This window comes from Gracilinanus agilis, chromosome 1 (genome assembly GCF_016433145.1).
Source record: "Gracilinanus agilis isolate LMUSP501 chromosome 1, AgileGrace, whole genome shotgun sequence".
NCBI lineage: Eukaryota > Metazoa > Chordata > Mammalia > Didelphimorphia > Didelphidae > Gracilinanus > Gracilinanus agilis.
The window spans coordinates 560055405-560068559 of record NC_058130.1 but is presented as its reverse complement, the minus strand read 5'-3'; the positions used below and the strand labels follow the sequence as shown (position 1 = coordinate 560068559).

At 38.4% G+C, this 13155-nt stretch overlaps 1 protein-coding gene across 1 annotated transcript in view; it reads right to left on the bottom strand.

Moving 5' to 3' along the window:
• The window catches only part of CEP192 (centrosomal protein 192), a 176725-nt gene extending 163786 nt beyond the window's left edge, over positions 1-12939 (bottom strand). The window contains exons 1-2 of the mRNA XM_044683214.1: positions 12656-12939; positions 3121-3291 (exon numbers count right to left, since the gene is read on the bottom strand). Of these exons, the coding sequence (XP_044539149.1) occupies positions 3121-3287 (167 nt within the window). The 5' untranslated portion in view covers positions 3288-3291; positions 12656-12939. The remainder of the gene's footprint in view (positions 1-3120; positions 3292-12655) is intronic.
• Between the last annotated feature and the right edge of the window lie 216 nt (positions 12940-13155).

Genomic DNA, 13155 nt, shown 5'->3' with positions numbered 1-13155 from the left:
CATTAATAACTTGTCCCAAGTCATATATATATATATATATATGAATGGGTCATCAGAAAGATTAGAGATTTATAGTATACTTTTATTAACAAACAAGTACCATCTTCAGATTCTCTACAGTTACGCTGGGAGAGTTCTAAAAAGGTCCAAATGACAGTAAACAGTGTGGGCTTGGTGATAAAATTTTTACATCAGAAAATTAGTCTAATATATGGAAAAGTTCAATGCTGCTAGGCTGGCCAGAAGGCCACATTTATCGCTACTTTGATACAAAAAACTGTCAAAAATAGTAATAGCTCTCCTAATTCTATTTGAACCTATTTCTTTTTCTCAAGCAATAGCTGTTGCAGAGCTGTGGAAAAGAAGTAGAAAGTGCTAAAAATTGCAAAATTCTTAAATATGATGTCTATGGGTTATCTGTGAGTATTGCATGACTGATCCAACAACCAATCAATGCGAATTACTGCAAAATACGTATAGCAGTACCTTTTGTAGTAGTTAATAACTGGAAACAAAGTATATATCCATCAAGTGGGAAAACTGCCAACAAATTCAAGGCAAAAGAACTATTTCTGTACCATAAGAAAAGATAATTCAATGAATAGTGATGTACTGAAAGTCTTACAAGAACTAGTGCAAAGCAAACAGGAAAATAACATAATATAGAATGACTTTACATCAATGTAAATGCAAATAACTACACCACAGAAAACAACTAAATTGAAAACTATGAAGTCACAAAGAGTAAGCTTGACCGCAAAGAAAAGATTTGAGAAGTTATCTTCCCTTCCCTTGCCCCTTGTAAAAAGGTTAGGGTTCAGGGGTATAAAAAACTGAAGATGCTGTCAGACTTTTTCAATTCCTTAATTGGTTTTAGTCAATTTTCCCCCCTCTCCCTCTTTTTAAAATAATAATAATAATAATAATAATAATAATAATAATAAATGGACAGTTCTCAGAGAAAGAGAGGTATGCAACTAGAAATCTTGCCAATGTGAAAAATAAAAGATATCAATAAAATCTATTAATAAAAAATGTCATTCTCCTAATGTTTACTCCTTTCAACCCAGGGTCAGGTCCCAAATCTACTTTCTCTGATCCTACTTCTTGGCTACTGAATACTGCAGGAAGAACTAAAGAAATTAAAGACTGAGACCACAAAAAAATTCATGTTCTCTAATCTCAACCAAGCTCTCACGGATCAACACATGCAAACCTTTAAGATCTCTTAGGCTGTTAATACATTCCCCCCCAAAGCAAGTGTTCCAAATCTTCCAGTCAAATTTTAGATCTATTCCCGCCTAATGACTACATGATCTCCTCCCCTAAATATTAAGAAGACTAAGATTATCTTCTTTGAGTTCCCTCATATCCTTTCTTCCTTACCTCAGAAACTCTAGATCCCATATAGCATTTCCCTGGTAGCTCTAGCGTCAAAAGGAAGAGGTAGCCATGACTAATTTCATCGCACTTGTGCCTCTTCCAGTCTCCTTTGGGGGACTAGCCTTTCCATCATTACCCTTCTCTCATCTATAATCTCATAGCTTATACCCATGAGCTAACCAACATGCTTAGATCTCCCCTATGCTTGGAGCCCACGTCCTCAAGTTACAATGTTCTCTTTTCCTTTTCACTGACAGATTCCTAAATAATCTACACCAACTTCCTCAGTTTCCTCAATATCCATTTACTGCTCAACTCCACCCCCACCCACAGCCAAGCTAAAATACCATTTCTCAAAGATCATCAATTACCTCTTAATTGCTCCTCTTCAGACTCCTATACCTTCTCTCCTTCAATGAGCTAATTTACTTCAACACAAGACTCCCAAATCTACCTACCTAGCCATAAAATCATACTTAAATTCTAGTCCCACAGAGGTAACTCAGGTTTCTGCTAGCACTTCGAACTATATTCAAAATGGAATATCATTGTTCTTCCAAACTCTCCTTTCCACTCATCTTCCCTCATCACTGAACAGACCACCATCTTCCCAGTCACCAAAACCCAAAATCATTAAGTTTTCTTTGATTCTACCAGTCTCTCTCTCTCACATTCAGTCCTATCTATTATAATTCCACAGTATCTCTAACATTTCTCTCCCTTTATCCACTCACATGTGGTCACCATCTTATATCACCATTCACCTAAACAATTTGCTTAAAAATAATAAATCTCCTAATTGGTCATCTGCCTCCAGTCTCTTTCCTCTTAAATCTATCCTTCAGATACAATCAAAATAATTCTCATTAAAGGCAGACCATTTCATTCTGCTCCTCAAAAATAAATAATTCCCTACTATCTCTAGAGTGAAACAGAAAATTCTAGGCTGGACATATAAAGTTCTATGAAATCTGGTTCCCACTTAACTTTGCAGACTTATTTCAAACTATTTGCATTAAAAAACTATAAAATACAGCCAAATTGTACTAAATGTTCTCCAGTCTTGTCCTACCTTCTTCATTTGAATAGCCTGTCCCGTTATCTCTGAAATGTACTCTTTTTTCCAAACTTTTGGAATCATTCTATTTCAATATTTCATCACATATCAATTAAGGTGCCAGCTCTTCCATGAATTCTCCACAAATCAGCCTTACTAAAAACAAAACAAGGCAAACAAAAAAAATAGTGGCTTCCCAATCACTTCGTCCTAAGCTATACTGTCTCCAATACTCCTTGACCTCTATATTATGTGTGTGCAAAGATTCTAATTTTTAGTACATCTCTCCAATCTAAATCAAATGTAAACTTCTTGAAAGTATGTCATACTTAAATATCTGTATTACCAGGACCTTGCACAAAATAGGCACTTAAATATTTGAGAAACATAAGGTTCGGTCATTTTAACCTAATCATCAAAAATATACTGTAATTGTAAGAAAAAGAAAAAAAGTCTTACCTAGGGGGCAGCTGGGTAGCTCAGTGGATTGAGAGTCAGGCCTAGAGACGGGAGGTCCTGGGTTCAAATGCGGCCTCAGACACTTCCCAGCTGTGTGACTCTGGGCAAGTCACTTGACCCCTACTGCCCACCCTTATCACTCTTCCACCAAGGAACCAATACACAGAAGTTAAGGGTTTAAAAAAAAGAAAAAAAAAAAAAGAAAAAAAAAAAAGTCTTACCTGTCATCACAATAATAGTTATTTCTAGCAACTGTTGAAACTGCAACAGGTAGGCCAAGATTTGAAGAAATGCTGCCATTTTCGAAAATCCCACTGTTGTTACTACTGGTTACTGTTAACGAGGAGCTTGGAAATGATTCATCAGCTATATGTCGAAAGTTTTCCATTACACTGTAGAAATTAAAAAAATTTTTAAATCAAGTTATAAAAATCTTTTAATAATTAAATCACAAGTTTTAGAAAACCAAAATAGAATTATATATCATGAAAGGGTTTATTCTCTCAAATATTCCAAAAGTAATCTTTTATCAGAATGAATGCATTCTTTATGTTCATTAACTACATCAAATCATTGTACATTTAACAAACCAAAGCACTGAAATTAACTTTTTGCAGGGAATTATTAATTACCACAATAATTCTTAAAGAATGCAATCTTCAATTAAGAGTGTTCAGTCATTTCAGTCATGTCCAATTCTTTATGACCACCTCCCCCATTTGGAGTTTTCTTGGCAAAGATACTGGAGTGGTTTGCCATTTCAATTTTCCAGTTCATTTTGCTGATGAGGAAACTTAGGCAAACAGGGTTAAGTGAGTTTGCCCAAAGTCATATAGCATCTGAGGCTGGTTTTGAATTCAGGTCTTCCTGACTCCAGGCCCAGCAATCTATCCACTGTGACACCTAGCTGCTCTCTGTTAAGGTATAAAGAAGATTAAATCTCATTCTGAGGTATTTTGTCTATTGATTTTGAAGATGGAGCCTATGGATTTCTATAATAAATTAATTCCATAAATCACTTACAGGAAGATAAGTTTTTTCTACATTTACTCAGTATCATATATCAAAATGTTCCAGCCCACACTGACCAAAGGTCAAATTCATCCCGCCCCTGGCATCTAAACACACTGCTTTTAAATATAACTTTCAAGCAAAGTAGAAAGAGGAAACCATAAGTAAGCCTGTAAAACCAATAAAAATATTTTAACTTTATGTTTACAATATTGCATATTGTAATATAATCAGAGCCAATCACCACATAAATGGCATCTGACAAACCCAGAAACAGGGAGACTACCTATCTAGAGTAGAGGCTAGATAATCCAAACCAAATGAGCAAAATGAAGATTTGTCCAAGGTCACAAAATGAGTGTCAAAGAAAATGTTTGCACTTAGATAAAATAATCTGACTTCCAAATTAGTGGCTCTTTCTCAAAGGATCTATTAACAAATTATTATTCTCTAGAACAGTAATTCTTTACAGGATCTCATTTCGTTCTGTAATCCTTAGTAATTGTCTAATAAGGTAAAAAAAAAAAATAAAAAATAAAACAATATTTTTAAAAATCCTACCACAAATGTACAGAACAATGTTTTCTATCTACCAACTCCTGAAAGTAATAACTCAAAATTTCTGATTTGTATAATTTTAGCAATTAATTACTTTCAATGTTTCTTGAAGTTGTCATATTTTGGTATTATTTGTATAAATAACTGATGCAGCTATCAGGATTTCATTAACTGCAAAGAACAATAACACTTAAAAACATGACAGAAAAATCCAATTCCAGCAGTAAACTTTACAACTTACTTGAAACATTTTATAATTAAGCATGCATCGACTTTATTAGCTCTCAGAACCCACCTTAAATCCTGCCCATAAAACTGAGTCTGGTAGAAATGGAATTTTTTTTAAATGTCACCAGTAAGATGAATTCAAAATGCCTACAGTAAAAGGAAATGTGTCAGGATAGCCACAGATGTCATCCAAATGACTGATTGGAATGAGACTTCATTCTTAACACAGAAAACTTGAAAATAGAAGAGTTCTTATTTAAACGAACTCTTATTGTATCCCAAGCGCTTAGTAGTGGGCTTTTGCACACAGTAAACACTTAATAAATGCTTTTATCCATTCAGTCAGTCTTTGCTAATGAGCTGGCTGGGTGCTGTAATACCGATAAAAATGCTGCCAAGCAGTTACCAAGCCATAAAAAACGACCAGCCCCCATAGCCCTACCAATCTAACTACCTCCCAAACCACTCCACCGCTGGAATAATTCAGCTTCCTCCATGCTTACTAAGTATGTTTTATTGCAAAGTAAGGCACGATAGGACCCATCGCAAACGCAAATCTGCGGCACACCTCTCTCCCAGCACGGGGATACAGAGGTTGACCTACACTAGGCCGCGAGGGGGGCGGGGACAACCAAGAAGCTGGCCACCTTCAAGAACAGCCTCTTTGAAATCAGGCTTCTTTCAAGGATCTCCTACAAAGAAGGGAAAGGACATGGGAGGGAATCATCACCACTCACGTTTTTCTTAGCGCTTTAAGATTTACAAAGCGCTTTCCTCACGACAATGCGGTGAGGTAGGTCCGGTCCGCATTATTAGGTGGGATGAGCCCGAGGGGCAGGAGCCAGGAAAGTGGGAGGGGGCGGGAACCCCCGCGTTCCACAAGCCCCGCCCCCCACGCGGGAGCGCGAACCCCGCCCCTCTCCCCTACACAGCCTAAGGCGAACTGGCTGTCGTGCGGACCGTGGGGACCGCTTCGCAGCTGCTCTTCCGACAGTTGGCTCCACATGGAGCCGTATGGCCGGCCTCTAGACCGAAACCTCAGGCGCAGGGCCGCCAACGTCGCCTTCCTTTCTCTTCCCTGTCCCAGGACCCCCAAGGGCTCCTTGGCCAATTTAAACGCCCCTCGCGCCGCGGGCGGCCTCACCCCACCCAGCCCCAGCTAAAGGAGTAACGGCGACGCTCAACCTACCTCTTCTCCACCCGAACCAGGGATAGCGACGTGGTGCAGGAAGTGGTAGGGAAGCGAAGCAAGGCCCAGGAGGCCGAGCGCCTCCTTTCCCCCTAGTAGCTTATATGGTAGCGGCAGGAAGACAGACCGAGGGACGGAGGGAAGAGAAATGTAGGGAAAAGGTAGCGGGATCGCTGTGCGCAAGCGCACGAATCTTCTTTGCGTCTCGACTACTGTTATTCGGTATTGTGAGGCCCGCCCTTTCCGCCCAGGGGGTGCTGCTGAGCTCAACGAAAAGGTTACCATTGGGCAGTGCCGAAGAGGGGAGGGGCAGCCGTGTGCCCGCGAAGTCTGCTGATTGGGCAAAGAGAGTGCAGCTGTGGTATTTGAAGTAGAGTAGAAGCGGGCTTCTAAAGGGGCGGAAGAGTAGTTTGTTTCTCTGCATCACCTGGTGATGAATTTGGAGCCCAATCTTTCCTCCCTAGGCGAAGATAGAGACTTGTGGTGTAGGCTTAGACTTGCGGTGTAGGCCCAGGCTAATCTTAGCCACCAAAAAAGTGCTGACTCTCCCCAGTTCTTGCTGCAGGGCTCATCTTATTTAAGGCACAGAGTCTGTAGTTTCTATGGATGATCTACCTAAGCAGTAATATTGATTTAAATTCAAATAATGACTTTTATTTCACAAAACAGCAGCCAGGTGGCGTAGTGGATAGATCACTGGACTTGGAATTGGGAATACTCATCTTCATGAGTTCAAATCCAGCCTCAGACACTCGATCTGTGAATCTGGGCAAGTCATTTAACCCTGTTTGCCTCAATTCCTCATCTATAAAAATGAACTGGAGAAGGAAATAGTAAACTACCTCAGCATCTTTGCCAAGTAAAACCCCCAAAAGTGGGGTCACGAAGAGTCCCCATGATTATAATGATGGAACAATGAAAAGTTATTTTTGATCTAGAAAGAACCCAATGAAATTGTTAAGACAAATGGTATCCCATTTTACAAGAGAAAACACTGAAGTCTGTTACAGGGCTGGTGTTAAAATACCCATTTCATGTATCTCCAGACCAATGTTTCCTCACTTAAACTACAAACAAGTCAGTAAAATATCTAAATTCTCCACCTTGGACCTTTCTATGCTGGGCAATTCATTGATTTTTAGCCAAAAGGAATCTCACCTTTCAGCAAGTGGGAGAAGCAGTACACTAAAGTCTTCCAGTCTTTCATTATGGCATGTAAGTAACTGCTGAGGCCTAGAAGGCCATTGTGTAAACTGACTAGTGGCTATACTGGAAAAGCTTCCAAACAATCAACATGCATTTATTAAGCACCTATTATGTGCCAGGCATTTAGCTAGGTGCTAGGGACACAAAGTCAAAAGTGAAAGTCTCTACCCAAAAGTGTATAATCCAAGGGATTAGGAACATCATCTTACAAAGAAATGTACAAAACAGATTCAAAAGGAAGGAAACAGAAGTTGGGGGAGCATTAGCAGTAGGAAGGATAAGGAAAAGCTAAAAGGAGAAGGTTAAGACAGAAGGTGACTAGTCCTTACCATTCTTCCTTGTGACTGATACTTAGCATCAATTCTAAGACAAAAGGTAAGGGGTTTTTAAACTTTTTTTTTTTTACACCAGCAGGGTAAAAGATGAATTGGAATGGAAGAGTTGACACATAGAGACCAATTAGGTAATTGAAATTTGAGTCTAATGAGCAGCACCTGAACCTAGGGCATTTCCCAGAAATGAAGCAAATAGGGATTGAAGTGAGGGATGTTGTGGAGGTAGAAACTATAAGATCTGGCATCTGATTGAAAATGTGGGGTGAAAGAGAGCAAAGAATCACCTTGGAGCACTCTGCATAAAGATAATAATTAAACCCATTTGAATTGAAGAGGTCAAGTTAAAGACTAGAGAAAAAAAGGCATGAAGTGAGACTTGAGGTACACTAACATACGCAATATGGATGACAGACTAGCAAAGAAGAAAATTAATGTTCAGACAGATAACAAAACCAATAGAATAGTATTATTGCTGTGTGGGGGGAACCATTCAGGAGAGAAGGTGGCCAAAAATATCAAATACTATAGAAATTCAATTAAAAAAACCTAACTAATAACATTGGAGAGAGCAGTTTCACTTGAATGATGAAGTTGGAAAGAACTTGCAGGCAAAATGGAGAGCTTTTTCTGAGACTTTGGCTGAGAAAAGGATATAGGATAGTTTGAAGGGATGTTAGGGCAAATATTTGGCCATATCTGTGAGCAGCAGGGAAGGGAGCTAGTAGACAAGAGACTGAAGATTAGAAAGAAATGATTTATGGGGCAATCTACAGGAGAAAAGTAAATGAAGAGTCCATGTGGAAAAGTTGTTCCCAGAGACCCAGTGAGATAAGACACTGTCATCTGAAATTTACCCAAATTTGAAGTGATTTGTTACAGGATGACCACAGGATAAATTTTTCAGCCTAGCCATTACAATAAAGGAAGGCCATCTGCAAAGTTTTATAGTTTGTATTTAGAAACCTTGGATGCATGCTGAAGAAAAAGATTATTGAAGTATTAGTCAACATTTATTCTTTTATTTCAGTAGTTTCTGACCCCATTTTGGAGGGACTTTCTTGGCAAAGGTACTGGAAAGGTTTGTCATTTCCCTCTCCATCTCATTTTACAGATAAGGAAACTAAGGGGAAAAAGGGTTAAGTGACTTGCCCGAGAACATACAGCTAGTGGTATCTAAGGCCAGATTCAAACTTGGGAAGATAAGCCTTCCTGACTCCAGGCCCAGCACTCTATCCACTGCGCCATCTAAAATTTATTAAGCTATTACAATGGCACAGGCTCTGCCAAATCCTAGGGATTATGTGAAGTTATTCTTTTAGGAGGCTTGGATCCTAGGCACCCTAGTGGCAGGGCATAGAAGTCACAAAATCATGTGGCATGTCCAAAGGCTGTATTTGTCAGGATGGGAGTCTGGAGCATCACTGTGGCAGAGGCAGTGCAACTTGTTTCTCTCCTCTCCTCTAGCAAGCAGGGGCCTCAGCCATTCTCTTTACTAACAAATGCTTATAAATCTGGTAATAAGACTCCAGATCAATTTATAACAATACAAATTTTAAGAAAAAGATAGTCCTTGCCCTTAAGAAGCTTATATTCAACTGAAGACTCCCAAGTAAAAAAACTGAAAGGAGGGAAGAGAAAGGTACCTAGAAGAGAAATGACAAAAAAAGTCCAGAGTAATGCAGCCTGGTGGGAAATAAAGAGATGGCTGCGTTGGGTACCCTCTTTAAAAGGAGGTTCTGGAAGGGGACCCAGGATACTTCTGAGGTATGATTTGAATGACTACAGTGTATGTATTCAATGATGTTTTAAGAAATAAACACTTTTTAAACATAAGTTTTGAACAGTAGTATGCGTCAGATAACCAACCACTAAGAAACAATACTTTTGAACTTACTACTTTTATTATTAACTAGAATTGAATTGGATAGAAATTCCTAGAATGAAAAGAGCATAAGTAGTAGAAGCTACTTCATTTTCCTAATGTAACTTCATTTTTCTCAGTAAATTTTCAGACAAAAAAGAAAATGAATTCCCAGAACATTCAGCTAATACAGACTTATAGTCAGAATAGATTCTTAATCAATTTTGTCATGGACTCTAGCACTTTATTAAATGTTTTTAAAATGCATAAAATATAATACAATACATAGGACTACAAAAGAAACCAATTATGTTGAAAAGTGATCAAAAACATTTTTTAAGAAATAAGTTCATGCTGATCCATCCATTCTGGATGACAATTTGGAACTATGCCCAAAGAGAGCTAAAAGATTGCCTGCCCTTTAATCCAGCCATACCATTGCTGGGTTTATACCCCAAAGAGATCACAGGAAAAAAGACTTGCACAAAAATATTTATAGCCTCTTTGTGGTGGCAAAAAAGCTGGAAAACGAGGGTATGCCTGTCAATTGGGGAATGGCTGAACAAATTGTGGTATATGCTGGTGATGGAATACTATTGTGTTCAAAGGAATAATAAACTGGAGGAATTTCACGTGAACTGGAATGACCTCCAGGAACTGATGCAGAGTCAAAGGAGCAGAACCAGGAGAACATTGTACACAGAGACTGATATACTGTGGTAAAATCGAAAGTAATGGACTTCTATACTAGCAACAATGCAATGATCAGGGACAATTTGAGGGATTTATGGAAAACGTTACATTCAGAGGAAGAACTACAGGAGTGGAAACACAGAAGAAAAACAACTGCTTGAACACATGGGTTGATGCAGACATGATTTGGGATGTAGATTCTAAACAACCCCAGTGCAACTATCAATAATATGGAAATAGGTCTAGATCAATGATACATGTAAAAACCAGTGGAAATGCACATGGGCCAAGGGGGGGGGAAGGGTTGGGGGTAATGTGGAGGGGAAGAGTAAGAATATGAATCATGTAACTATGGAAAAATTTTCTAAAAAAAAGAAAAATAAGTTCATGGATGCTTTTTCAGTAGTAGAACCCAAGTTATTTCAGGCAAGGGCTCTTATTTTTGTCTTTGTGTCCATAGTAAGAAAATTCCTAAAATTATGTTAATAAATGCTTGTTGAATTAATATTGAGGCAGTGATGGGAGAAAGTTTTCAGAATTACCTTGAAAGTGCCTTCCTAAAAGGATCTATTTGTACAGAAATATTTCTAGCAGATCTTTTTGTTGTGGCAAAGAATTGGAAATTGAGATGCCCATCAATTGAAGAATGACTGAACAAATTGTCATATATGATTGTAATGAAATACTACTGTATTTGTGATAAGAAATGAGCAGAATCATAATATTATTCACAGAAACAGCAATACTGTATCATGAACAACTGTGAATGATTTAGCTAATCTAGCAATACAATCCTACAAGGGCTCATGATAAAAAAAATGTTATCCACCTCCAAAGAAAGAACTGATGGGTATCTTAACAGAATGAGGCATTTCATTTTCATCATGGATTTTGATGTTTGTTTTCTTTTAATGTATCTTTTTCCACAACATGACAAATATGGAAATGTTTCAAATGATAGCACATGTATAACCAGTATCAAAATGTTTACTGTCTCAGGAAGGATAGGAGGAAGAAAGATAATTTGGAACTCAAAACGTTAGAAAATAGTTGACAAAAACTATTTTTACATGTATTTGGAGAAAAATAAAGTATTACTGAAGGAAAAAAATTCCTAAGGGTTAAAGGGTTTTTAAAAGGTTCTTAAAATTTGTAATTCTTTCTTGAGGAGGAGTAACCTTTTGGCTCTAATCTTAATTATTCTAACTTCAAGAACTATAATATAGGATGTTCAGGGAAGACCAACATCTCTGGTATGAGGGTTTGCCAAGCCCTTTTCAAGGTTGCCTTCTTCCTTTAGTGTCCATCAGCCACGCAGCTCTCACATGTGGCTCCAAGAAGCTATAGAATGCACAGTAGCCACCCCACCAGTGAAGCATTTCTGCAGAAAGGCTAACCCAGGTTGAAGGTAACCAAGAAGCTTCAAACCCCTTGGTCAGTTGGGGGGAATGTCTATCCCAGGCACGTGAAGACTTCACCAATGGAAGGGGTAGATCAGAATGATTTGTTCCAACTGCCTTGAAGGTAGCAGAAGTAGGTATTGTAGAGCACGAGAGTTTGGTTGTACATCAGAGATCATCCACTGCATCCCAAAGCCTTCACTAGTTGTCTTGCTGCTAGAATTGGATGACTCTAGAAGAGTGAGCCCACTGATTCTGTGCAACCCTACCTCACTTAAATCCAATTTATGCAAGTCAAAAGTCATCACCTAGTGATGTCACTTTGGTCATTTTTAAGTATGAAGAACTACCACCAACTATAGGAAGCACTTCAAGGCAATTTGAAAGGTTTCTCCCACCTAGCCCCTGACTCTCAATACAGCTCAACAAGCGTTTATTAAATGTCTATTATGTACTTTTTTAAAAACCCTTATCTTCTGTCTTAATAGTGAATACCGTGTATTGGTTCCAAGGCATAAGAGTAGTAAAAGCTAGGAAATGGGAGTTAATGACTTTGCCCTGGATCACACAGATAGGAAGTGTCTGGGACTAGATTTGAACCCATTTCTAGACCTGGCTCTCAATCCACTGAGCCATCTAGCTGCCAGTGTCTTAGGAATTATTTTAACATACTCTGAATACAGAGAAAACTAAGAATCCCTGCCTGAAGGAACTTGGTGTTATACCTAAAAAAAAAAATTCAGTTCTTCCATTAGATTAGAACTATATTAAATTTTCACAACCTTCCTTTCTTTGGCAAATTAAAAAGGCATCAAAGATGTGACATTACATGAGAACTTACTGCTTCCATTATGTCATACTTATGGATGGGTCATATTTGAGTACTCCCCTTAACTGAAACCACTTTGTTGAACAAATATACATATATTACCAAGCCCTGAAGAAGCCAAGATCTGTTGAAACACTTAAAACACCTGGGTATGCTGGTAATCTTTGCTGAAGTTGAGGGTGTTGTATCTCCTAAACTTTGGGATTTCTGAGTTGCTGAGGGTTATACCAATGGGGTATTTGCACTAAGTTTGGCATTAATATGGTCAGTACCCCCAGAGCCAAGAGCACTAATTTGCTTAAGGAAGGGCAAACTGGCCACAGACAGAAAAAGAGGCCTGTGCAAAATGGGGAGACTAGTCTTTCCAAGAGGAAAAACCCTTAAGGGCCTTCAGTAGCCATTTCATCCAAATCAAATCATAGATAACCATTTCCCCTACAACCTACCTGGCAAGTAGCCTTTGAAGATTTTCAGGGTATGGTAACCCACCATCTCCAAAAGCAGTCCATTTCCCTTCTGAATTGTGTTTTGTTTTTTTCCTTTAAAACTTTTTTTTTCACTCTTGATGTCCACCCATTCCTTAGGTCAGCTCTCTAGAGCCATGCAAAACAGATAATAGTAATAGTTAGCATTTAAATAGCACCTACAAGGTGCCAGGTATTATACTAAATACTTTACAAATATCTCATTTGATCCTTACAGCACTGCTAGGAGGAAGGTGCTATTATTTCCATTTTACCTTTGAAGAAAAGGAGACAAATAGGTTAAATGACTTGTCCAAGGTCATATGACTAATAAGCATTTGAAGAATTTAAACTCAGCTCTTCCTGACTCCAGACCCAGCACTCAATCCACTCCACCACCTAGAACACCTCTAATCAAATTTCTTTCCCACATAATAGCCTTTGAAATATTTAACATGCTCCTCATGTGAGTGTTCTCTAAG